This window comes from Gigantopelta aegis, chromosome 14 (genome assembly GCF_016097555.1).
Source record: "Gigantopelta aegis isolate Gae_Host chromosome 14, Gae_host_genome, whole genome shotgun sequence".
In the NCBI taxonomy this organism is placed as follows: Eukaryota; Metazoa; Mollusca; class Gastropoda; order Neomphalida; family Peltospiridae; genus Gigantopelta; species Gigantopelta aegis.
Window position 1 is genome coordinate 25,982,047 of NC_054712.1, and position 27,111 is coordinate 26,009,157.

The 27,111-nt window shown below is 37.9% G+C and overlaps 1 protein-coding gene across 1 annotated transcript; it reads left to right on the forward strand.

The window, feature by feature from the left end:
• On the forward strand, positions 1 to 27,111 carry LOC121388562 (transcription factor 25-like). Its single transcript, XM_041519945.1, has 17 exons — positions 1 to 265; positions 1,259 to 1,459; positions 5,077 to 5,210; positions 5,694 to 5,759; positions 6,781 to 6,866; positions 7,624 to 7,754; positions 8,134 to 8,233; positions 9,267 to 9,360; positions 9,669 to 9,761; positions 10,583 to 10,688; positions 11,387 to 11,494; positions 12,055 to 12,173; positions 13,831 to 13,989; positions 14,537 to 14,627; positions 15,440 to 15,519; positions 23,502 to 23,577; positions 26,706 to 27,111. The coding sequence occupies exons 1-17, from the start codon at positions 95 to 97 to the stop codon at positions 26,883 to 26,885; spliced, it is 1,995 nt and encodes a 664-aa protein (XP_041375879.1). The 5' UTR covers positions 1 to 94; the 3' UTR covers positions 26,886 to 27,111.

Here is a 27,111-nt window from a genome sequence, read left to right on the forward strand (position 1 = left end):
TTCCGGTTATGAAAGAAAACGAAAGTTGTTACTGTGGTTAGATTTAGAGTTACAATACAATTGTTGGTGAAGTGTAAAATGTGTGTGTGGTGAGATGTCCAGCAGAGCACTGAGACGACGCCAGGAACAGATTGGTATCCTCGACCCTTTAGCATTTCCAAACGAAGACGCGTCCGACTCTGATGACAAAAACAATCTTGTGCAACATGGAGGTGGCAAACGGAAGAACAAAAATAAACAGACAATTGCCAACCCATTTGAGTTGGTGTGTATTTTACTTATAGTTCTCAATACTCTAAGAAAAAAAAAGTTTTGATAGTTATTTTGATATATTTAACTTCCTTTTATGTGCCCTACACCGTGTATGATAATCATCATAAGAAACAGAAATATTGGCACGGCAAACACAACAAATGGCACACTAGCTACTGGTATACTTATGCAAAATGATAGGGATGCATGTTTTGACCACACTCTAGCACTTTGAATAATAAACCCCTTGTTTGAAAACAAACATATGGAAATGTAGCTCTAGTGACCTCTGGCGTTATATGTGAGAATACCACTAGAGATGACTGTGTGTATACTTTGGCAATCGTCAATGACCAAATGGTAGCCAGCTACTGTGTCTGAAATATGCATTATTTCCTAAATCTGATGCCACAGTCCTTTAGTTCGATTATTCCCGAGTCAAGCATGCATAATATGACCACTAAATATTAATGCGACAGTCGAGCCTCGTCTCCACACACTTTGTCTTACGTCAGCACAACAATAATGAAGTTTCACATAGGGGTGTCAGGTTTCCTCATCTAGTGTTAATACCAGTTACCAACATGTAAGTTTAATGTCATGATTCAACTTGGGGAATGTTGGAACTAAAGATCTGTGGCATCAGAGTTTTTTTCAAAGTGCGTATTTCAGACAGTAGAGCTCTGGCTATCATATCTATAATACTTGGGGTGGAACTTAGCCCACTGGTCAATTCTCCACAACTGGGGTAACAAAGGCTTTGGTATGTACTATTTTTTTTGTAAAGGATCCCTTGCTGCTAATTGAAAAAGAGTAGCCCATAGTGTGGTGACTTGGTTTTTCCTCTCATTATCTGTGCTGTCCAGTAAAAACAAAAGCCCAGTAAAAACATATTCCTAACCAAGTGGTTCCCCAAACCAGATATTTCAGTCTCCTGTTAAATTACAATGTGATTATTTATTTTTTGTTATTCCTATAAAAGTATTTTTAACTTTTTTACCTGTAGTTGACAGAAGACCTCAGTAATGAAGAAGATGGAGGCCTGGCTACAGAAAGTACAGACAACACTGACCAGTTGGCAGAGAATGAAAATGTACTTCAGGATAATGCCGTTCAAGAATCCAAGAAGAAAAAGAAGAAGAAGAAAAAGCGAGGAAAGGAGAACAAGAGCAAAAGCAAGACGGAGGAGGATGCTGATAGCACCCATGTATGTATGGTTAAACTGTTAGTGAGTGCAGTGTATTCAAACCAAATTTTGTCAGATATTTCAGGGTTCATACTGGTCATTAAAATCCTGTAAACTCATGGAAATACTAGAAAGTCATGAAAATCGCAAATGTCATTTTCCAGGCCTGAAAAGTTGAGAAAAATTAAAATTTATTGAAAATATATTTTCCCACTTTCAAAAATAACACAAGAGCAGTGACAGATCATGTGAAAACATTACTTATTATGTTGATCATTGCAGCAAAATTTACAAAAATACTTTAAAAGGTAATAGAAAATGCAATAAGAAAGTTATGGAATTTGGTCAATTATGAAGTATCTGCTTGTTACTACAAAATCTTTAAATAAATAAATCGACTGACAAACATGTTAAATGTGTTAATATTGTAAAATAAGATTATTATTTATTTTTATTATTAATACACGTATCAAGAAATATTTATGGAAAAGAGATTCATTTTGCAGAATTTTAAACACGCTCTCTCACAGATGGTTGACCTAATTATTGACCCAACAAGGTATTATATGACAATATATACATTTGATTTGTACGTAAAAGTACTTTATTGAACCATCTACATAACCACCATATCACACTTATTATTGATATTTCGTAAAAAATAATTGAATTATGGGTATGGTCCATAATTCTGAGAAAAATAACGGCTATTTGGAGAGCATAGGTGTGACATATTATTCTGAGTCACGTGACGGGCATTCCCCGAATAACCGCAGTGTCAAAACGATTTACCAAACTCGTGTAACGAGAACGCTTGAGTGTTCTCTGCGACATAGGGTAAATAGAAAAACAATAACAATGAAAATAAGTTATTAAAAAATAATAAAAACATGTACTGAATGATAATAAGCTGATACATTAATTTATTTTAGTAACAGAAGCATGTTAAACGTTAACAATCCCGACTAGTTAGGCCTTTGCATCTATAGGTAAATTTATCGTTAGTCATACGCGAAAAACTCTAAACATCTGGATCATGAACACCTTCATTTTCCACCTTGTCAAATTCAATATTATGCAAAATATGCCATAACAGCTGACATGAGATAGGAATTGTTACATTTTTAAAGAATACTCTGAACTAGACGGTGTTTATATACGATGTAACTATATATACGAAGGCCGTGTATATAGCCTCCACTAATGAGGGCTGGCTATATTCACAGCAAAAATGTATATAGACAGTAAATAAGTACATGTATTTGATTGATCCATATTACCGAACCATCTGAAACAGGAGGAATACATACTAAGGCGTAGTAAAAAAATGGTTTGGTTCCGGTTACCTGACCGTCCCTAGATTTTTGGTGCTGACCATAAACTTTTTTTAACCTCCCCCCCCCCCCCCCCCCCTTTTTTTTTTCTCCACCTGTTTTATTTAATAATCCATTAATATCAATCCTAATTTTCGTGGACTCCAAAAACAACAACTGCAGAGAGATGCCACGAGATATGTCAGTCCAAGATCTCGTTACCAGAAGACCCGGAACACTTTACACGCAATTTTACTTCCGAAGAGTTCCAAATGAAAAGCTTCCGAGACCAATTCGGAACTCCTCGTACATTTCCACGATATATAAGCGTAGCGGAATGTGATGAGGTGTTCCGATTGGATTCACAAGTTCCGAGTAGTTCCGAATGGTTACAAGAACACGTCCGAGAGCATGTGGTGTCAATGGCGTCTTCCATTTACAGAGTAGAATGTCAAAAATGTGCTCATTCAAATCAAATAATATCATTTAAATCAATTTCAAATGAAACGACATTCAAGGAATTATTTTCTACCATTCACCCTCCCGGTGTCAGATTTCATTTTCAAGCCAGCTGTAAAGCTGAACTAAAGGATGACGATATCGCAGTGGACGATTCAAACGTATCTTTTGGCCAGCTGGCCGAGTGTTTTTCTATTAAATATATCAAATTTTGTTGCACAACAGATGATGAACTTGACATAACTCCAGTCACCCATGTCAAAAATAAAAATGTGTTTGATTCTCATTAGAGTATGTATTGTCAGTTGCACTGTAACACAAAGAAAAAGCTTTTAATATATTAATCTGCTACACTATTCAGGAAATATTAGCTTGAAAATGGGGGGGGGGGGGGGGTCCCCTACCTACCTACCCTATTTGTTTTTGGCATGTAACAGGAACCAATATTTTTTTTTTACTTGGCCTAAGTACTGTATGAACAGTGCATTTTCTGAACAGGGGAGGGGGTGGGCGAGTATATGAATTTAACGGACCCTTTTGTGTACGTTTTCCATAGATATATGAATAGTGTCATATTGTCTCTACAGTACTAACAAAAAATTTATAATAATAAATAAATAAATAAAAATGACAATTACAAATTATCAGCTGCTGAGGTAGATTAACTGAAAGAGAAACTAACTATGGACAGTACACAAACTAACAACAGGGCTTGAACTTAATAATTTTTCACTGATTGCAATTTTGAGGCTGCTTACATTTTTTTGTTGAATTTTAAGTTCATTTTACAGCAAATAAATATGACTAAAAGGTTATTTTGCTGTATTTAGTCACATTTCAAATGCTCAAAATTGCAAGGGGCAATAAAACTCAAAATACTTTTTTTTATTGGCTATTAGTAAAGCTGAGACCACATCCGGGTCCCCCTCTAAATGTATGTGTTTCTGTAACAACCACCCCACCGCAATGTGATTTTACCAACATTATAATACATGTAATAATAATAATAATAATAATAATAATACACAATTATTATTATTATTATTATTAGCCTACTACTACCTTTTTGAGGTGGAGGGGCGGTGTTTTATCTGGAGGAGTTTGGGCTATAAAAATGCAAGATTAACGTGCATGCACACGTGCACAGACGGCAGACTGAACTTGTCCCTGCACGTAGAACTGGATTCAACTGGGTTAAGTAATAAGTAGCGAACCTTTGGATGACAAAACATGCAACAGTACACTGTTTTTTTTACGTTATATATTAAAACCGAAATACCACTTTGCAAACCAATCAAAATAATTTGCATATGCGCCTTATAATAATAATAATAATAATAATAAATGGTGAGTTCATGTTCCGACTTTTTATTATTTTATTTCAGCGTATTCTCGGTTATTTTCATCATGAAATAATATATTTTTTATTATTTGCCATGTATATAGCCGGCCCTCATTTGCCAAGTCTCTATACACGGCGATTGTTTATATAAAATCCAAAAATACATTATACAGTTGTCGTATATATAGCCTCATCACTACGAGTCTGTTTTTCCGTATTTTAAATGTCTCATTTAAAGAAGAGTTACAAATTTTAAAATTGAATCGTGTCATGGAATTCCCTCAATCGTAGTTCAATTAAAATGTTTAGGATCATACAATAACTAGATTTGGTATTCCAAATGAATGTAATTTCCATTAATAATGAATATTTAGAAAAATAAGGCCCACTAAATCCATGATTGAGCTCCTTTAAAGTATAAATTTATAATTTGATTAATTCATCCATAAAAACAAATATCAGATTTAAAAATACCATGCACATTTTCTTTTTCTTGAATTTCATCAGTTGATGTATTTTTACAGGTAGAAGATGAGGTAGAAGCTAGTATCCGTGAAGTAAACAGAATTTTAGGTGAAACAGGGCCCAGTCAAAATTACCATGTTACCAATACAGAAGTTAGCTTTGATATGAGAGGCCTTTTACGGGTTGAATACAGGTATTTTAATCTTTAAAACATAGTGATTTATCATTATTTTTTCTAATCTGTGATGTATACATGCAAGACTGATGAGACATATAGATCAGGAAAAAATACCTAAGCTCTTTTTGAATACTGACAGACATTATAATTCTTGACACCTTTCATGTATACTAAAATTAATTTTTACTGCCTAATTTGATACATTTTATAATAAAAATACAGATTGTAAAACCAATTTCTGCAAAATATTAAATTTACAACATATTTTGTTTTGGCTTGATTAATGTAGACTTAAGTGAAATAATCCACTTAATATCTTAAAATATTGTATCAATTAATCATGAATGCTGTATGGTAGGAAAACCAGATACGTTTTATGGTTTTCAGTTGGTTTACAACTTTACAGTGCACACTCACACATATTAAATGTCTAAACCTGTATATTGCTAGTAACTATATCCAGTCCACTGTTAAACAGTTGTAATGGATTTTTTGCAGAAATCTCAATCCAGATAATGAACTGAAAAGAATATTTGGATCAAGAGTTGTGAGATCAGAAAACATGTTTGTATTAATTAATTAATTGTTTAAAGAGTGTATTAACATGCAAATGTGCATGCTTTGTAGTTTACATCATAACACACACACACACACACACACCCCCACACCCCCCACTGTACTACAGTTACTGTGGTTTTATATGAGGCACTAGCCTCTGTGGAATAGTTGTTAAGCCAGCTTGGTACCAGCTCCCACCCAGAGCGAGCTTATTGACTCAATTTGTCGGTATAAATCCACTACACTGACTTCTTTCTCACTAATCACTAACCCACTATCCTGGACAGACAGCCCAGATAGCTGAGGTGTTTGTGCCCGGGACAGTGTGAACCTTAATTGAATGTAAACACGGAAAAAAGTATAAATAAAATTAAATATTTGAGTTCTCAGTGTTGAGTGTCCACATACCTGCTCCCACACACAATGAGTTTTAATAGTTCACTGAGGTGGTGTAAGACCACTATACCAACTTCTCTCTTACTAACAACCAACCATTAACACCTGTCCTGGACAGACAGCCCAGCTAGCTGGGGTATGTTCCATGGACAGCATGCTCAAAAGTGCCTATAACCATTTATCCTATAACTTACTCTAAATATTCGTATCATAACCCATTTGATATTTTGGTGTATTAACTTGGTTAATATACTTTCCACTGTCAATGGGTTATTTGTTTTCAAAGTTACAAGAGCCGAACTCCTGAGCATTTTGATAAGATTTAATTAAAGTTTGTGATGTCAAATTTGACATTATGCCATTTGTGATGATATCATACGAAGGCGACTTTATAACTGCAATTCATGTCGTATCAAATCAAAATGTTATTTTAGAAGTGTTAATGATAGCTGGAATTTGCTACTCCATGTTTTTGTAATGTGTAAAATGTTAACCGTGTCTAGTAATCGGTATTTGTCTAGACAGAGCCTCAACAAATATATATTATCATAGACTGTTGATATTTTCCACATTAAAAAACACTTGTGATGAATCCATGGAAATATTCTGATTGTTATTTTTATATGTATAGGCGACCAAGAAATAGAAATCGACCATATCAGAGACCAACAAAGCTTGTACAGTGCCGAGACAATTGGCCGCCTATTGGTAAAAATGGTAAGCATGAAATAAACATTTTCCACTGAAATTTTTAAAATAAAGGTGATCATTTTTTAAATATTAAATTCCATTGAACTATTTTTTCAAATGCTTTGCTGAATGCAGATTGATAAAACAAACTATCAATATTGAAACATTTCTATGAACATTGTTTACTGGTTATTACCTGGTTTATTTCTCACTTTAACTTGGTTATTTGTTCTAGTCCATCATAAAATATTCTTGATAATAAGAACACGCCACTCAAAAAAGTATGTGTATTTAAATAACAAAAAACTCAAACCTCCCTCTTAATCCATCCATATACCACTGAAAATCAACGGACCCTGAACAACCAAACATATTAAAATGAGTGGTTTCCTGTGTATTTAGTATAATTTTGTGTGTATGTTAGTCAAAGTACTCTGGTGTTACAGAGCTAGACAGACATTAGGACATTATAATCACTCTCTACAGTCACAGCTCTATACAGTAATGAAAACACAGCATTCTGCCAACTACTGAACAGGCAGTTAGTTCTGCTTTAATTCAATATTAATGCTATATGTTAAATACACGTACCTTTACATCAACCATTTTTGAGTTAGTTGATAGCAAATATTTCACACATTAATCACCAATACACACACTACAGGAAGAAACCCAAAATGTGGGTACAGAGTACTCTGCCTATGTGTGTGTGTAATGAATATATAAATATTTGTAATATTTATTTTAAGTATATCTTTGTTATTGTGTTGACGTTGTTTTGCAGGTTTGTCCATGTGTCTGTCAGAATCTCGGTCCAGTAGTCAGTACTTCACATTTGAACACAGCCACCAGTACCAGCAGATACAGTTCATGTTCTTTGATGCAGTCGAGACGCTCAACCCAGAAAACATTACAGTAAGAAGATTCTCTCTCTCTCTCTCTCTCTCTCTCTCTCTCTAAGTATATGTAAGTGTACGTATAAGTGTACGTGTACATGGACATGTATGTGTATATATACACTGTGGACTCTTGACTAAACTGGATTTTGGCAGGATTGACAATTTGTGCCAGTATACAGAGAGTGCCATACTATTCAGATTTTATTTTCAATACAAATTACCCATTTTTGACAGTTATGTCCCTTGAACTTATGAGATTTGAACATTTGTTTTCTGGACTTTTTTTTCTTCAGGTCTTGAGATATTGAGCCAAAATTGTTGGGCTCGGTATGGAACATGTATTGCTTTAGCAGTACTCTCGTAATGCTTGTTTATATTTGTATTTGTATTTTCAGAATCTGATACAAGCTCATCCGTACCACATAGACTCCCTGATGCAGATGAGTGAAATTTTCCGAATGAGTGAAGACATGCAAACCGCTGCTCAATTTATAGGTGAAATAGCTTTCATGCATTTGTCATAGCACACAGCATTAACCAAGATCTAGGTTGCCCGGTTTGTTATGTAGTTGACAGATCATTGTTGTTATCATTATTTGTTTATAGATTGTTGTTGAATGACTGCAATCTACAAACATGGTACTGTCATATTGATAATTCTGGAAAAGCGTCAAATTACAAATTGTTAAAAGATTGTGTTACATTTGAGACATATTTAACATCTCTTGAGAAAAAACATTGGTGTCCATTATTACATTTTAAACTCTCAAACCATAATCTCCCCACTGAAATGGGAAGATGGACAAGAATACCACTACATGATATAATATGTCCCCTCTGCAACATTAACAACATCAGAGACGAGTTCCACTATATACTGAAATGCCCATATTTATTTAAGAATCCAGAACTATTTACTTACCACAATACTGTCAATCGAAACCTACATGTAATACATATACATTTTATAATATTTTCAACAGCAAGAAAACCGGTGAAATAAACATTTTCCACTGAATTTTTTTTTATATAACGGTAAACATTTACTGTGGCTGCTTAATACAGGTATTTTAGCAATTTGGGATCCGATTTAGGTGACTGCTGGCCGCGATAGACAGGTGACTGCTTATTACAGGTGGCCACTAGGACAGGTTTGACTGTACTGTACTTTTTTCACAACAGCTATAGCAATGATGGCAATGGGGACCAACTTGTATTAAGCTACTATGTTACTTTTTTTCTCACAAATTACAAGTCAAGGAAACTGTGATGTTCATCTCAGTGCTTTTTAAAAAGTTACAAATTTATTCATGAAAAATTAAATTTATTCTTGTTAATTTTAAAATTTAATTATTATTTTTTAAGAACTAGATTAATTGTTATTCTTTGACTCAGTTTATGGTAAGCAGGACTTTTAATTTCTGCAAAAATTCTTGTTTTTATTTTATGTTGAAAAAAAACCCAATTGTGGTGGAATAAGAAAGTTACAGCAAACAATTTTATTTCAGATACTTTTTTTGTTTTACAGAAAGAGCTTTGTATGCATTTGAGAATGCCTTCCATCCTTCATTCAGTTTGACAACCGGAACATGTAGATTGGACTACAGGAGACAGGAAAACAGGTAGTATATACTTTATAATTATAAATGTGAATATTATTATGGTCTTTCAGACTTTTGCTTTTAAATGCTGGTTAATGCTTTTGCAAAAAAATAGTAGTTCTTCATGGCATCCCGGTGTTACTTGCTAATAGTGCAGATATAACTCACAGTATAGATATTAAATTAATTAATTAAATTTGTGTGTGTATTATCAATAAAATATTGGTGGTAAAAATAATTGTGTATACACTGTAATATCATAAAAAAGTGACATTGTTTCACACAGTAAACAAATAACAAAGTGCCAATGACTCTTTTGTTTGTTTCAGAGCTTTTCACCTGTGTTTATTCAAACACCTCATGTCTGTTGGCCAGAGAGGATGCTACAGAACTGCTCTGGAATTCTGCAAAATGTTACTCAGGTAAACGACAGTATAGTGCATCTCTGTCTTGGACACATCCACCGGGCAATCTAGGACAGTGAGCCTACATCTTGGACACATCCACCGGGCAATCTAGGAGAGTGTGCCCAAGTCTTGGACACATCCACCGAGCAATCTAGGAGAGTGTGCCCAAGTCTTGGACACATCCACCAGGCAATCTAGGAGAGTGTGCCCAAGTCTTGGACACATCCACCGGGCAGTGTGCCCAAGTCTTGGACACATCCACCGGGCAATCTAGGAGAGTGAGCCTAAGTGTTGGACACATCCACCGGGCAATCTAGGAGAGTGTGCCCAAGTCTTGGACACATCCACCGGGCAATCTAGGAGAGTGTGCCAAGTCTTGGATACATCCACCGGGCAATCTAGGAGAGTGTGCCCAAGTCTTGGACACATCCACCGGGCAATCTAGGAGAGTGTGCCCAAGACAGTCTTGCTTGAACCTTCAGTGGATGTAAGCATGAGTCAAATGGTTGATTGATTGGTAGAATAGTGCGACTGTTTCAAAGCTGTAAATAAGCAGTACCAAGTTGTAGACCTAAAATATGGTTACTATGTCCAGTCATTAAACCGTCGGAACCATTTCTGGTGAAATACTTTTAAATTAAGTATATCCAGTCACCATTACCAAATATTTTTCAATTTGAAATGTGACGCTGAATTGGACTTTTAAATTGTTCCGTATTTGAAAGTGTAAAAACACGTACAAAGTTACATAAAATGTATTTCTGAATTGTTTGAACTTATAAATTAAGACATGTATCACAGTTTATAATGTCCTACATGTTATTTTATGATTTCAGCCTCGATCCGGACACTGACCCACTGTGCGTGTTACTCATGATTGACTTTTATGCTCTCAGAGCTGAAGAGTTCCATTTTCTTATACGCATGTCTAATGAGTGGGAGGTACTAAAATGCATTTTACATTTTTGTTGATTGACCTTGGCAAAAATCTTGTATTTCTTTATGAAACCTATAAATAGTGTAATAAGAAGTTTTGGCATCTAAATAAACAATATATTTTTTTATTGTGTGGATTGACAACATCAAATGTTAGTAGTTAGAAAGTGATGTATCTGGTATGTGATACTTAAAAATAAAATGTGAAATATTTTCTTTGAAAACTGAAAATGTCTATACCATAGTCTAATGAAGGTGATTTTTTAGCATTCCAGATTAAATTTAGTCAACTTTGTGAAAATTATTTGATGTTCCCCAAATATCTGAAATCAGGATTTGGGGAACTTTCAAACAAGATACAACTAATCATACTGTTAGAAGTGAAAGGTTTCCTTCAAGAATCTTGAAATATTTCACATCACACAAATGCAGTGGAAGTTACCTTTTGTGCAATTATAACAATATAATAATAAAATATTCAGTCTAAATTAAATCATCAAAATATTTTTTAGTTCGATGTTAGTTGATGTCATCAAGCAACTTGATATTTAGTATATAACTGCCTACATTGGCTTATCAAAGACAATGTTCAATAATGTTTTATTTTAGTATTGATACTATCTTGGGTGAGATAGTGTTACACCACTTCATGTGTGTAATTTATGGTATGAAGTCTGTTTTAAAGCAACATTTGAAATTTTCAGGCACATCGAAACTTATCACAGCTGCCAAACTTTGCTTTTTCCGTTCCATTGGCAATGTTCCATGAATCACAGCAAAATAATACAGACTGTGGGGCTGCAGATGAAATGGTGAATTTATGTTTTCTAAAACTTATAAAGATTAAATTACTAGGCTAACTGAACATACCTTCATTTTCACTTTTATTAATTATAATGGTTATTGCAAACACTGAATGAAGTAATGGCGAGATTACTTTTAATTTAAATTATTGTTCCATTCAGATAAGGAGAGGCATTTGCAATGAACAGAGGGATACAAACAGGAACAAGTAGAAAGTGGCTCTTCCAGGGTGTATACCACCATATCAAATCCCGTAGACAACAATAGTAACATGAGGCTAAAACTCCTACATGCAGCATATCAATCGACATATACACCATGCATATAAATACTACCACCCCTCATCCTTAAAGTAAATCAGAAAAACTTGGGGGATAAGCTGCACATTTTAGACATGATGAGTAGCATCTATGACTACCCTAGTTCTGCACCAAAATACGGTAGGCCCATTTCCACGGAATTACTTGAGTACATCAAAAAATGTGTTGTCCCAGGTTTTAATGTAGTGACTTGAGATTTGTATTTAATGGGGTAAAATGACTGAAGTTTCTGTTTGCTTTGTTTGCAGCTACAGAGAGGATTGATAATGTTTCCGGGATTCTTGATGTCTGTCTTAGACAAATGCAGTGTGCACCCTGATTCTGTGGTGTCTAGTCATGCATTCTTCGGACCAGCATCACAATACAGGTAATCAAACTATCAGTAATAAACTCACTTGAAATTCACTGATAGAGGGTGTGTTATCAGTTTTTATTATCCACATAGTGCAAGATATACAGGGAAATATAACCAGTACAACGCACACATGTCATAACAATTTCACGTGACCAACAAATGATGTATTTTTGGGAAGTGACATCATAACATAATTATAGGATATTAAACAATTTCCATTTTCTTTTATGTTTATGTCCCGAGTGAAATAATTTTCAACTGTCACAAACTTTAGCGAGTGACAATGAAAATTATTTCACTCGAGACATAAACGTAATATGAAATGGTAGCGCGTTTATTATTACCCATAATCGATCTTTATTTATATCACTCAACTCGTTTTGTTGACAATCCTGTAAGGTTGTAGTGCGCCAATCAATGACGTATCACTTTGATATGTACCAAAATATCTTTAACCATATGGGTAATAATGTGGCTTGTCTAATCTTAGCTCTGTGTAATCACTTAACATATTATTTAATTTCTTTTACTCCTTCTATACTAAAAGGCAAAAGTTATTGTGACACACAAAAGACAAAGATAATTGATGGTAAGTTTTTACTGCCGTGTATGAAACGTTATAACATGGAAAGAGAAATGTCCGAAGGTGTGGAAACAAGCAATAGTTCTTGAAAAGGGTGTACCTGCCATATGCAAATGAGCCACATCACTAGAGGGGGTTCAGAGTGAAGTTCACACAGTCGGTAGCGAGCGTGTCCACCTTGAGCATTGATACAGGCCTTGCACCATCGTCTCATTGAGGCCACTAAATGCTGGAGAAAGTTCCTGGGAATGCCATTCCACACCTGTTTCACAGATGTGTGGTTCAGATCCATGTGTCTTGACGAGGGGTTGTCAAGGGTGGTTGGCCGCTAGGGTGATGGTCCCTGACCTGGTTGTTTTGTTGATATCATTGCCATAAAGTGCCATATGGTGTTTCTGTGGATGTTGAATTGACATGTGATGTCATGCTGCAAGGTCCCAGATTCAAGCATCCCTAAGACTCACCATCTGTCATTTTCACTGAGGCGTGGCATGATAGAATTGCATCAGACAGTTCACTAATGGTGTTTTTCTGACTTCTGGACTTCTGAAGGCTGCACAGAGTGGCAATAATTTGTGACTGAATGTCTGGCCTATTATGGTGAACACTGAACAGGATTTCTCCAGGAATAGTCCATGTTTCTTGCACAAAGCATACAATCCCTGCAACAACTGCTTGGTTGCATTTCTTCGAGCTGTTTCATGCACATTTTCTCTTGTTTACATCCATAAATTCATTCACAAATTTATTACTCCAAACAATCCATGTCACAATAACTTTTGCCTTTTAGTATAGTTACATTTGAAACATTTTGACACAGTCCTTGTTATACAGTCATAAGCAAAAAGTATTGGTAAATATTTGATATCTGATTATAATTAAATTTCAGTTACATTATAACGCCATCCCATTGGTCCAGCTGTAGCAACATGAGTTTGTTCATTTTTCAATGAACTTAAAAAAATAACATCACGGAAGTCTTATCTGATGATGTAACTTTATACTGGTACGTAGTATTGGTACTCGCTCATTTTCTGTCCATGGTAGTTAAAATATTTGTATATCTATATGTCTGTTTTTTCCCAGTCAATCTCTGGCTCTGAAACAGCTGATAGCTCTGTACGTGGGCCGGTGTTTCCCATGCTGGAAGGAGCCAGAGGTCATTGTTTGGCTGGAGAGGAATGTCAAGGTCGTTTTAGAGAGAGTCGACAAGAACGATCCTCTAGTAGAAGACTGTAGTGAAAAGTAAGCAAATTTATTTTTTTACACTTCATGGCGCGTCTCTTTATACTTAAAATCAGTTTTATTCTTTCTTCATTGAAATTAGAATGTCTTACATAACCAGTACACAATGGTATAGGAATTTCAATATTTATATTAACCATATTTCTGAAAGATATTTGCTGATATCAAAATAATATATTTATCAACCTTAATAATACATCAATCAACCTTCCATACACTTACATAAGAGATGTTATAAACAATTCTACATAATATAACCACTTAAATAAAATTAAAATTTGTTATTATTATTATTATTATTTTTATTATTATTATTAAATTGTATACCCAAATTATAAATTTATACTTTCTCTTAAAAAGAACTGTTTAAAAATAATTTTGATTTTACAGGTAAATAAATACTAATGTCATCATTGTTGCCATAAAAACACCTAGCTGTTACTTTATTGTTGATAAATTTTATTTATATATTTAATTTTAAATGGTGTTAATATTTAAATTTTATAGATGGTATGTTTTAACACCTTGAATAAAACTGATGTTTCAGACGGAAAGTTCGTTACCAAGGTACCCCGCGCAACATTCTGCGTCACATCATCTTGGCTGAAGTGAAGGATGCAACTGCTGCTCTTCCACCAGTAAGTTTTATTCTTTCTCTCCATCATGAGTCTTATGTCAGGTGTTGATTTCAAACATACTTGAAGTCTGTTGACATATCTTCCACCAGTAAGTTTTATTCTTCTTCATCATGAACTCATATGTCAAGTGTTGATTTCAGACATACTTCAAGTCTGTTGACATCTTCCACCTAAAATTTTATTCTTTCTGTCTGTCCTGAATTTATATTTCTTATTCGTTTCACGTTGGGGGTTTTTGGGGGGCGGGGTTTAACACCACCATTAGATTACATTGATTTTTTAATTATTTAAGGATTGTCTGTTATTGCTTTTACATTCATTGGGGTATGAAAAAAAAAATCATCTGCAAACATAAGTTTGTGGATGATGTTTTTTGTTCATACCCAAATAAACGTAAAAGAAATAACAGACAATCTTTATAATTAAATTTGAAACATACCTAATAACATTAGAAGTTCATTTTTTTTTTTGGATAATTTGTTTGGTTCTAAAGAATAATGCTGAATACGCCAAAGTACCAATATAAAGTGACTTCATCAGATATGATGTTCGCTGAGAATGTTATTTTTTTCTTCATCTAGAAATGAACAAACTCATTTTGCTACAGCTGGACCAATGGGATGTCAGTAAATTGTAATGACCGTAACGGAAATTTTATTACCGGCTATTGGATGTTGAACATTTGGTAATTCAGATATAAAGTTCATTAAACATATTCCTCCTGTAAATTCTATTATTTTCCTTTATCATGAACTTTATATTTTATATGTGAATTTCAAAGATATTCTGTGCGATTTTAATTTTGTTTTCAGGAGCTGGCGAACTCTCCAGTGTTGAGTTATGACCCCCTTCCTCCACAAGATGCAATTGTTTCCTATACCAGACCAGACAGGTTAGTGAACCTAATTTTATTTTTATTTTTTTATTTTAAACATATATCTGTTTGTGAAATGCATAATGCTTACTGTGACATATTGCATGTGTCTCACAACATGCAGATATTAAAGTAACATCATTCAGAGTTTGTATTAAAAAAACTTAGTTATTAATTTTAGAAAGATTAATTTTAAAATTACAACTCCGTGCTCTACAAAGCAAGTTCAAATTTACTCTTCCCTGGCCAGTAAAGTATAATATTTTAGTCGCCAACCACTTATATTTAGTAGCCAGCTAATATATACTTGTAATTAAATCGATTCATCTGCCATTTTATGGCACATTACTAATGCCGTAATTGTTATTAGGACTGCGTTCGAATGAACTTGTGAAGGGTAATTCCTAGTTTTTGTTACTGTTTGTGTCCGGTTCCACTAAAACAGTGAACAAGTATTAACTATCATTATCAAATTCTGTACCCAATAATTTTATTAAACGAAATTAAGCGAATTACTATTTTAATGGCACTGCTAAGATACGTATTTAAATTGCAGTACTCATTAAAAGTTAAATAAAAGCACTGTGATAATATCTACCAGGCTTCAATGTGTTACTAGTAGTTATGAATCAGCTACCTTACTTTTGGTTTAAATAATATTTATTTTCATCACATACTGCCTTTTAAATTCATAAATACTTTTTTGTAAATAGTTGTGTCTTTAAAGCCATTTAAAGTCGAGTCATGAAAATAGAAACATGTTTTCATCCTCCACTGGTGAACAGGACTTCCGACGTGATTAAAACAACATTCACGACGACTGGAGATGTCATTATCGTGGGGGGGGGGAGTTAAGGGAGATAACATTATAACGAAGTATTACCTCCTTTAACATCACTGTGTTTACTCTTGAATACTGGAAAATCGTTATTTTGTCAAACAAACTACAGATAGAAAACGCGTTTTCTGGAAGATAAATTGCTACTGGTCCATTGTGTTTTCCAATGTCCAGTTTTGTTTACAGATTAAAGTAAAATTGTTGGACAGTCGCCAACTGGCGAATGTGATTTTATTTTTTAGATGCCAGGGAATGTTTTTAGTCATCATGGCGAGTATTTTACTTGCTTTGTAGAGCACTGCAACTACCAAGCATACATGTTGAAAGGCATATGCTAAGCTAAAATTTCCAGGACAACGTACAAAAATTACCATCTTTTAATCATTTTAAAAGGTACGGTAAAATATTTTTCCAATATCAAAGGCTTTTCATGGAATTGAAATACATATTCACACCCTGAAAATATATTCAAATGCAAACTGATTATGACTTTATTATGGAAATAACATTTCTATAGACATTACCTGTCCTCAAACAAGTGCACCTTCCCCCCACGCAAGTGGTCTGGTCCGAACATCCCAACAGCCAATGGGATGGCCTAAATTCTTCTACTGCATACTGCTCTCTAGTTCCGGTCACATGACTGTAACTTCCTTCTTTTTCTCTTCGCTAAAGGGTCTGGACGTCCTTTTGCTTGGCTATGTTTGGAGTCAACTTTTTTATAAGACCTTTGGTTTTGTATTCGTGTTTGGGTGAAATGTTTTTCACCTTCGTTTTCATTAGCTTTCGTATGTTCTTTTCGCGTATTTCGCTTGACTTTCCAAGCGTTTAATTACATGAAATGTTGTTTATATTGCCGGTTGTCGTGTCGGAGGCCATTTGCAAAATGGCGTCTGTGTTGACTGGCTTTGTGTTTGGGTGAAATGTTTTTCACCTTAATTTTCGTTAGCTTTCGTATGTCTTTCGCGTATTTCGCTTGACTTGCCAAGTGTTAATTACATGAAATGTTGTTATATCGCCGGTTGTCGTGTCGGACGCCATTTGCAAAATGGCGTCTTTATTTACCGGCTTTGTATTTGTGTTATGGTTGGTTTTCCTTTCTTTTCACAGATTGAAAAATTACTATTATTATATCTGATAATGTTCAGGCGACTAGTTCGAGCGTGTTACGCTGCAAGAAGTTAGTGCCGGCGGCGACCCACACGACTTATGTCCAGGTTGTCGTGTTCGTGTGGCCTCACTTCTAGATGCGACCTTTGTGCGGGCTTGTCTGATGTCGAGTTCGCGGCTTACCTGAAGGTGGTGTCACCGAGGACCAAGAAGGTGGAATCTTCGAGGACCAAGAAGGTGGAATCTTCGCCTTCGATTGCTGACTCCGTGGCGGAAGTGTTACGTTCAATTCTACCGACCATGCTGGAAGAAACAATGGCGTCAATGGCGACCTTACCCAAACCGGCGGGTTCGGGGTCAGGTCCGGTTCCAGTCCCCTCTTCAGGGGGTGCGGCTTCTTCAGCTCCACCGATACCTAAGACTTCGGATGACAGGCCTGCGGTCTCTACGCAGCCCTCTAAGAAGCCGGTTCATTCAGATAGACACTCCACGGATTCCAAGGCTCACCGATCTTCGGCGGGGAAGTCCTCTTCGGCGCATCGGAGCCGGGACCATAGCCGTTCCACATGACCTGTATGGCTCCCTACGGGTTCCACAGATCGTCAGCGCCAACCTTCAGTTGATGTGGCTTCCAAGGCCTCCGAGGGCTAGACGGGACCATCTACGGTCCGGTTAACCGGCAGCTTCCATTACGGTACATCGATTGACCTGTGCTCGAGTTCTACGAGACTTGGTGATGAAGCGCCTGCAGCATCTGTCATTGAAGAGCCCGACTCGACGGACCATATGACTATGAGGGATTGCTTGGCGGCCGTCTACGACATGTTGCCGTCCTTGCCACATCCAACGACGATGTGGTCATCCGTTCCTTGGTATCCACACGGGACCGCCCACGGTCCGGTTCTCCGGTATCTCCATCGGGCCATGACCAGAGCGACTGGCTTGTTCACGGTGCTACGTGACTTTCTGATGATGTATCGGTTCTTGCGGTGCTGGAAGATCTGGATGCGGCGGACCACCTGTCACTGAGGGATTGTCTGGCTGTCATATCTAATATGCTACCACCGCTGACCCATCCACCTGTTTCAGCCAAGAAGGGTCCGGTTTCGATGATCGCCACGGAGGTTCCACCGGCAGATGTCGGCATTCGATTGTTGGCTGCCACAGGCCCCCGTCGGTTTACACGGCTACCAGTAACCGGCCCTTGCGGATCGTTGTTCCAGCAAGCAGACGGAGCCCTGTAACGAACTGGAAGATTGCTGCGTCATCGGCTCACCGTTCGGTACCGTCGTCTCATGATCGATCGAAGTGGTCCCGTGATCGATCGAAGTGGTCCCGTGATCGATCGAAGTGGTGCAGCGTCCAGGGTTACACCGGCTCCTGACGGGACCGTCCACGGTCCGTGTTTCCGATTGCAGCCAGTACATTGGATCGAAGTGCCTGTGCCAGGTTACTGACTGATTTCCAGATGATGCGTCGGCACCTTCCGTTAGAGAAGATCCGGATGCAGTGACCCACATGGCTGTGACTGATTGTCTCCCGTCTTCAACCTATCCTTCAACGGTGTGGCGCCGGCTTTGGATGACGCTGTTTCCGGCGGGACCAGACAACAGAAGAGTCCACACCAGTCGGCAGCTGATTCGGCGTTCAGGGTTTACACCGGCTCCTGACGGGACCGTCCACGGTCCGTGTTTCCGATTGCAGCCAGTACATTGGATCGAAGTGCCTGTGCCAGGTTACTGACTGATTTTCCAGATGATGCGTCGGCACCTTCCGTTATAGAAGATCCGGACGCAGTGACCCACATGGCTGTGACTGATTGTCTCCCGTCTTCAATCTATCCTTCAACTGTGTGTCGCCGGCTTTGGATGACGCTGTTTCCGGCGGGACCAGACGTCTTCCTAGAACTTACAGATTGGCACGTCCTGTCAATGGCTTCAGTTCAGCGTACATGTACATGGCGACCATAACTCTTCATGTGCAGGATGCCAGAGGATATGCCTTGTTCCAGCCGTCGACTTTGATGTTGGTCTACCTTATATCTTCCGTGACGTCGATGTGCACTACGATTGCACACTATCGTCAACTGACTTGCCTGAAGCGATCCATTCTCGACTTTCAGCACAAGCCGGTAATCTTGGCAGACCTGTGGTCTACATATGTCTCTTTGCCGTGAAGGGGTTCGACGTTACAAGCGTTCCGGGTTGGTGACGAAGACAGTCTACTGGTCCGGTCACTTGTGTTGAGATCCCGTGCACCGATGTTCGAGGAAGGTTCAGCGACATTCGGCAGATCGTTCTCTATATCCGGTGGCGATGCAAGACAGTCGCTACTTCCGCTGGTTCCGGAAGTTATCCAGTTGCCATCGCGTGGTACAGGGATCATTGCGGCTTATCAACTCACTGACGTTCACTGTTGTTACCGCCAGAGTTCGTGACCGATGCTGTCTAGATGGTCTCTGCTGCTGTTTCGCACCGGGTGGTGTGACGACCGTGGATTTTAGCCGGTTGCTGTTTTGCGTTGCTTCACTTCCAGGTATATCGGGCATGTAGCGTAGCGAGTTGCTACGCTGTCTTGGCTCTTGCCTGTATCACGGGGTCGCTGTTTCCGATGTCTTGATTCCTGAATCACTCTATTACTGTTTCATGATGTATCATTGCAAGAGTAATTTTGACGTTGGCGCAACATTTGACGCTTAGAGGTCGCGGTATCCAGTTTGTTTCTGAATCCATGCATTCAGTATAATAACGCAGATTTGCTGATCCGGTTACCAGTCGCCTTGCAGTCCAGTCCCTGTTGGTGGCTGTGGTTTACAGATGAAGCCGATCTACACATCAGCCTGTTGGAGATGTTGGCAGTTACGTCATCCTTCATTGGCGAGAGATGCCGTCAGGCGCCTCTCTCATGGTAGCCACAGACAGTACCACCGCAGTGGCTTATATCAACCGTCGGGGCGGAACCCACTCCAGCAGTCTGCTGCAGTTGACTTATCGTCTCTACAAGCTGGTTGACGAGATTCCGTTGCAACTTCGGGCTCGCCATATTCCAGGGGTTTCCAATGTACTAGTCGACACACTGTCTCGGCCGTTGTCTCCACATCCGACGGAATGGATGCTCCATCCCGAAGCGTTTCGATGGGTGTGCGACAGACTTTGCACATCAAACATCGATCCTTTCGCCACACAATTCAACCATCAGCTGAGGGTTTACGTGTCTCCGGTGCCGGATCCCGAAGCTCTGGATCTCGACGCATTGGCCATAAGCTGGGAACAGATGGACGCATACGCTTTTCCTCCACCAATCCTCCTTCCAAGGGTGCTTCAGAGGTTTCAGCTGTACCATTGTCGCCTGTTACTCATTGCTCCGATGTGGCCATCCAGGATGTGGTATCCAGATCTAATACGTCTTGCCGATCCACATCCTTTATCGCAGCCAGACTGGGATCATCTGTTGCTGCATCCCACGTCAAGACTATACCATCCACATCCGCAGTTGTCCAACTGCACGCGTGGACTGTATCTCCAAGAGTTTGAGGAAGAAAGGTTTTTCTTCACAGTCTACGGCGGCCATTTTGAAAGCGCACAGATCATCTACTACTGCGGCTTACAACGTCAGATGGCTTTGTCTTCACCGATGGTGTGTCCGGCAAAAAACTCAACCCTCAGACAATTCAAATACCTCGTCTTGCTGATTTTTTGCTGTATCTGCGGACCACTTTACGATTGAAGGGGTCTACCATCGCTGGGTACGTTTCAGTCATCGCTACTGTTCGTGATGTCACTACTGGAACGAAGTTATCGGGTATTCCATAAGATCCATAAGATGATCAAAGGGTTTCGCCTTGAAGATCAAGTACACCGGTTTCGGCCACCAAGATGGAACCTGAATCTGGTGTTACGAGCGTTATCGACCGCACCTTATAAGCCGATCGAATCCTCTTCCCTGCAAGACTTGACACGGAAGACGGTGTTTTTACTCGGTTTCGCCACGGCTGCCCGTGTCTCAGAACTCCACGCTCTTGATGTAGACTTGGTACGTTTTCACCGAGATCGGCGTGCAGTCAACTTGGGGTTACTCATGAACTTTGTTGCAAAGAATCAGTTACCAGACCAAGCGCCTCGTTCGTATGCTGTGCAGGCCCTCTCCTCTATCGTTGGTCCAGCGGACATTGAGGACTTGGCGTTTCGCCCTGTTAGAGCCCTGCACCAGTACATCGAGAGGACCAGATCTTTTTGACAACATCGCAAAAGACTTTTCCTCTCCTGTAACCAGAGTCGGGTGAGGGATCTTACCAAGAACACGGTGGCCACCTGGATCCGGTCTTCTATCCTGACCGCCTATCAGAAGGAGGGTTTACCTGCTCCGTCTGCTTCTAATCTGCATGAACTCCGTGCCTTGGCTGCCACGATGTCCCTGCACTGCAACACACCCATTCAGCACATTATCACTGGTTGGTTCTGGGCTACGGACTCCATCTTCGCCAACTATTATCTGAGGGATGTCTCCACAGAAGACGTTGAGGGGTTCCATCATCTGGGTCCGGTTGTTGCTGCACAGACTCTGTTGAATACAAGCCGTCCTCGTCGCCGTTGATGTCTGTCTGATTCTGGGCTGCATACCGAGATGTCCATCGAATCGACAGATGAGGATTGCTTAGACTTTTGTTCTTTTGCACAGTTCAGGTACTGGTGCCGGAACTTTTGTCTCGATAACCTTTACCCTGCACTGCATGTGGTTATTGGTTGTCGTTATTGAACTAACAGATCTTTGGTGTACTAGACAGAAAACACTCGGGGGTCTTGTTTTGTTCAATGTTCTGACGGATGCACCTCATTAGGTTGTCGCTTGTTATTGAAAAACTATAACACTTCAATACGTGAGGGTTACCTAACACCTGCATCCCTGGTGGCTACGTCTTCCCACCCTGTCAGAACCAGCATGAGATGTGGCTTCCGCCTCCTGGTCCATGTGTTCTAGGAGCCGTACCTGCCACTGCTGACGGATGCCACCATTCTGGTTGTTGTTACTAACATCACCTGCATTGGTCTGTGACGGGCAGGAGAGAGAGCTTACCAAGGTTGGCCTTATTCTTCCACTAGTCACCCTCTTTCCGGTTGGGGAGTTATCACAAGCATCTACGGATTTCGGCACCCACCACCATCTGTTGAATGCTGCACTTGTTTGAGGACAGGTAATGTCTATAGAAATGGAGAAAACTTGTCCTCAAGATTCATCCCGCCCGGGCCTCCCCGCTTCCTGTTCTCCGTGCGATGCGCTCAGGGAAAAAGAAGGAAGTTACAGTCATGTGACCGGAACTAGAGAGCAGTATGCAGTAGAAGAATTTAGGCCATCCCATTGGCTGTTGGGATGTTCGGACCAGACCACTTGCGTGGGGGGGAGGTGCACTTGTTTGAGGACAGGTAATGTATCTATAAAAGAGAAAACACTCCAAGTTTTCTCCAATTTGCTATATAATGTGCCACAAATAGTTCCTTGATTTTTGAAAAGAAAAGTTTTGATGAGCAACTTATAATTACAACTTTGATCTTCAACTTGGCACCTCTCTGTTTCATTTATGTATTTTAATGTGCAAAACATTTTTAGGAAGATGTGAAGGTTTAGCAATGAAAAACTAAACATGCCATCCTGTCTGTGAGAACTTGAATATAAAACTGTTAAAAGATCCCTTGCTGCTGGTGGAAAAATATATCAGGTTTCTTCTGAAAACTGTGTCAGAATTGTCAGATGTTTAACATCATATCCCATGATTAATTAATCAATGTGCTCTAGTTGTATTGTTAATTAACATTGATTATTTATTGTTTTGACTTAAATGTGCTAATAACTAGAATTGTAAAGTTTGTTTCATTTAACAACACCACTAGAGCACATTGCTTTATTTTTCCATTGGTGACAAGGGATCTTTTATATGCACCATCCCACAGGCAGGATAGCACATGCCACAGCCTTTAATATACCAGTCATGGTGCACTGCCTGGAATGAGATAACAAGAACAGAGACATAAATGTTACATGTATTTTACTTTTTAAGGCCCCAAGGAAGTGGATCACAGTCCAACCCGTTGTCACTTTTCCTGAGATCTCTGCTTCCAAACTACAACCCTGAGGTGAGAATCGTTACCTGGGCCTCATTGTACAAAGCAATCTTAGTACTCAAATCACCGTAAGTGCATAAGTACCTTGTACACTTAAAGTGACAGATCCTAGCTTTTAAACACTAAGGCATATTTTTCACCATTAGAGGCGTTTATGATCACTAAATCAAACATTACTTGTATTTTATTGTTTAGATTATCAATTTCCATCCAACCAAAGTGTTTCTGGTCATCCTGGTGTTTCTGATACCACAAAATATATTTTCCATATTTAACAAAAATTAATCATATTTAAAAAAATGCATGTGCAACAAAGAAGTAAGGATTATGGAGTCAAGTTCTAGTCTATTTTTAAGGATATTTCCATGTTTCAACATCACAGACTATTGTTTCACTCTGTTGTAACTTTAACCAAATATGTTACAGGTTTGTAGATGAACTGAACTTAGTGTCCATTTGAAACTAGAGTCTGTGACTTTAAGGTGATTTTAGCACTAAGATGCCTTTGTAAAACAGGACCAAAGTCATTAACATTGGCCACAAAATAGCAAGATAATGCAAATATTTAAAATGGTGCAAAGGTCATCTTATTAAAATTTGTAATTTATTTCATACTAATATCCATGTGAGGTTCAAGCATGATGTCCATGGCACATGTTTAGTTATTTGGGCTGTCTGTCCAGAACAGTGGGTTCGTGACTGTTAATAATGATGAATGAGCGAGGTCATTGTAATGACCGTAAATCTCCCCCAATGACCTGTTAAAACGGACTCTGAGCTGGAGCTGGTACTGGGATGTGAACCCTACATCTACCTGCTTTAAAAAAAATGTTTTATTTAACAACACACTCAACACATTTTATTTACTGTTATATGGCATCAGATACCTACTTTAAGGTCATTGGCTTAAGGGTGTATACTACCAAATCAAATCCCATAGACGACAATAGTACATATGTGGCTAAAACTCCTACCTGCAACGTATCAACCGACATAAACGCCACGGATATAAATACTACCACCCCTCACACTTAAAGTGAATCAGAAAAAATTGGGGGTCAAGCTGCTCGTTTCTGAGATAACGGGTAGCGTCTATGACTACCCTAGTTCCACACAAAATTCGAGTACTTTTTTTCACAGGTACCCCATACATGTTTCAAGCACAAGGCTACTTGACACATTGGTACTAGATAAAATAAAATTGCAATTTTGTTTTACCCAGATGAAACTATTATTTTTTACAACCAACACACTCACATTTATAACCAATCACAGGACTTGTGGTGTTCACTTCTCTATCAAAAGTTCGGTGCACCTCGAACTTTGACCCAGCCGGAAGTTATTTGGTTTAGTACTACCTATACTGATAACATACATTTTTCAAAAAGTGTCCAGCTATGTGTCTTTATGACAACCAGGATCTGGTGTATTCTGACATAAACTGACAACCTCACTAAAACTGTTGTTTCTACAGTGCAACCTAATACAATGTACACCTCAAAAAGCATATATATTGCATATAGTTTTGTACAAATGCAATATGTCATATTAAACAACAAAATGTTTTAAAATAAAACTCCTGAAGATATTTACTTTCAGTTGGGTGTGTGTACTCAGGTATATATGTAGAGACAACAAAGATAGTCAGAGTACCTCTATCCCTTTAAAGAATTCCATTAAAACACATGCACTTGATTGACCCCTAGATTATGAAGACCTTAACAGGCACATCAAAGAAATATCAGTATTAAAAAAATGCACTGTCTGAGGAAGGAAACACAAACATGACTGTACCTGTATGAAGTAATGACTTAATGTCCTGAACATTAGTGTTGGGAGGAAATCCTGTATGCTGGGTGTGAATGTCTTCAAGTTACCAGGTGTGGGAATTTCAAATCCATCGGCCATGCTGATTTTCATAATGAACCATCAAAACCATTGGCAGCCACCAATATTCCTGACTATATTTTAGTTATAGCCTACTGTAGTTGGAGATTTTAATAGTTGTGATATCTGGAATTATCATGCAGCTTTCACACATTTATTTTTGATTAATTATTGAAAAATATATATTTTTAAATGACAAAATTACCCAGCATCTATTTTCTTGCATTATTTTCTAATCCGGATGAATACAATATGTATATTAATGTATTCCTACAATCTGTAATCTAGCATTTTATTTAGCTAGTAACATTAGGTAATACAGCTTTAACAATAAAATAAATTATCAACTTAATCCAAGGCAGATAATCAAATCTGAAAAAATTTGTTCTGAATCTAGTATAAACTCAAAATGCTTTTCATGAGAGCTAACTAAGTGATTATTAAGAAAAAAAATTGATCTGGAGATCTAAGTATATGTTTAACAACCTTATTGTTATGTACAAATAAGAACAGAAGGCACAATAGTGACAACAAATTTAATTATGTTTTTGGTAAAGTTTTTCTTCAAATTTACTTTAAATTTTGCTTAAAACTACAAATTTGTCTAAAATATAACTTAGCACCCTATAAATATGTCAAAATGACAATAAAAATCAAGTTCTTTACAAATTTGAGTTTTTAGTATTTCATACATACAAAATTAACAATGTTAATGGAAACTAAAGACATTAACCCACTATTGGCACATGTTATTTTTAATATAAAAATAAATTGCTATTAAAATCTTAGTTCAGGTTGCCTATATATAATACCATATTTAAGAGCAGTTGTATATGGCAAGTCAAATACCATGTAAAAAGAAATTATTGAAATCTTTACAGTATGAATTATAGGCCAAAACCAACTTTTCTTCAGTGCTAATAAAAAAATTGATTACCCACATGGTTAAAAATATCTTCGTTACGTCATCTATTGGCGCACTACAACCTTACATGAACATCAACTAAACAAATTGAATGATATAAATTAAGATTGATTATGGGTAATAAATAGGATATTAAACTCGCTACAATTTGGTATCATGTTTATGTCCCTGGTGAAATAATTATCATTGTCAGTCACTACAGCTCGTAACAAATGAAAACTATTTTACTCATTTAATATCCTATAAATGTGAACCCACATGGGTAAATGTAGTGAATTTATAATAATAATTTTAATAAATTAATATGACATGCTTATTTTATTTTCAGGAACCTGGGGAAGAAGAGGGTGCAACAGGGGGAGACAACCCACAAAATAATCTGCGGCGTGGGGTGGGGGCTTTAATGGACGCCATGCGAGATCTGCTCAACAACATACAGCTTGTCCCCCCGCCGGTCGAGAACCAGCAAGGAGAGGGGGAAGAGAGGAACGATGAGGAGTGGGAATAACAAATCTCTTAACAAACCTTGTAACTTGCTTCTTGGGGGAAAATACCAACTCTTCTGTCTGGAAGATAGCTTATGAATTCAACAGTTATGCAAGGAATGCAATAGTTGTGTTTGCTGGTGACATGGTCAAGATTGGATGCATTTGGAAATATGGAAATTTTTAATCACTTGTTTTTTAATATGGTGTTTGGGGAAAATTAAAAATAAATCTTCTGTCTTGGAGATA

Coding starts and splice junctions, on each gene's coding strand:
- LOC121388562 (XM_041519945.1), top strand. CDS start 95: ATGTCCAGCAGAGCACTGAGACGACGCCAGGAACAGATTGGTATCCTC. Junction 9,361..9,668: donor TACAGGAGACAGGAAAACAG/GTAGTATATACT, acceptor TGTTTGTTTCAG/AGCTTTTCACCTGTGTTTAT. Junction 10,689..11,386: donor GCATGTCTAATGAGTGGGAG/GTACTAAAATGC, acceptor TGAAATTTTCAG/GCACATCGAAACTTATCACA.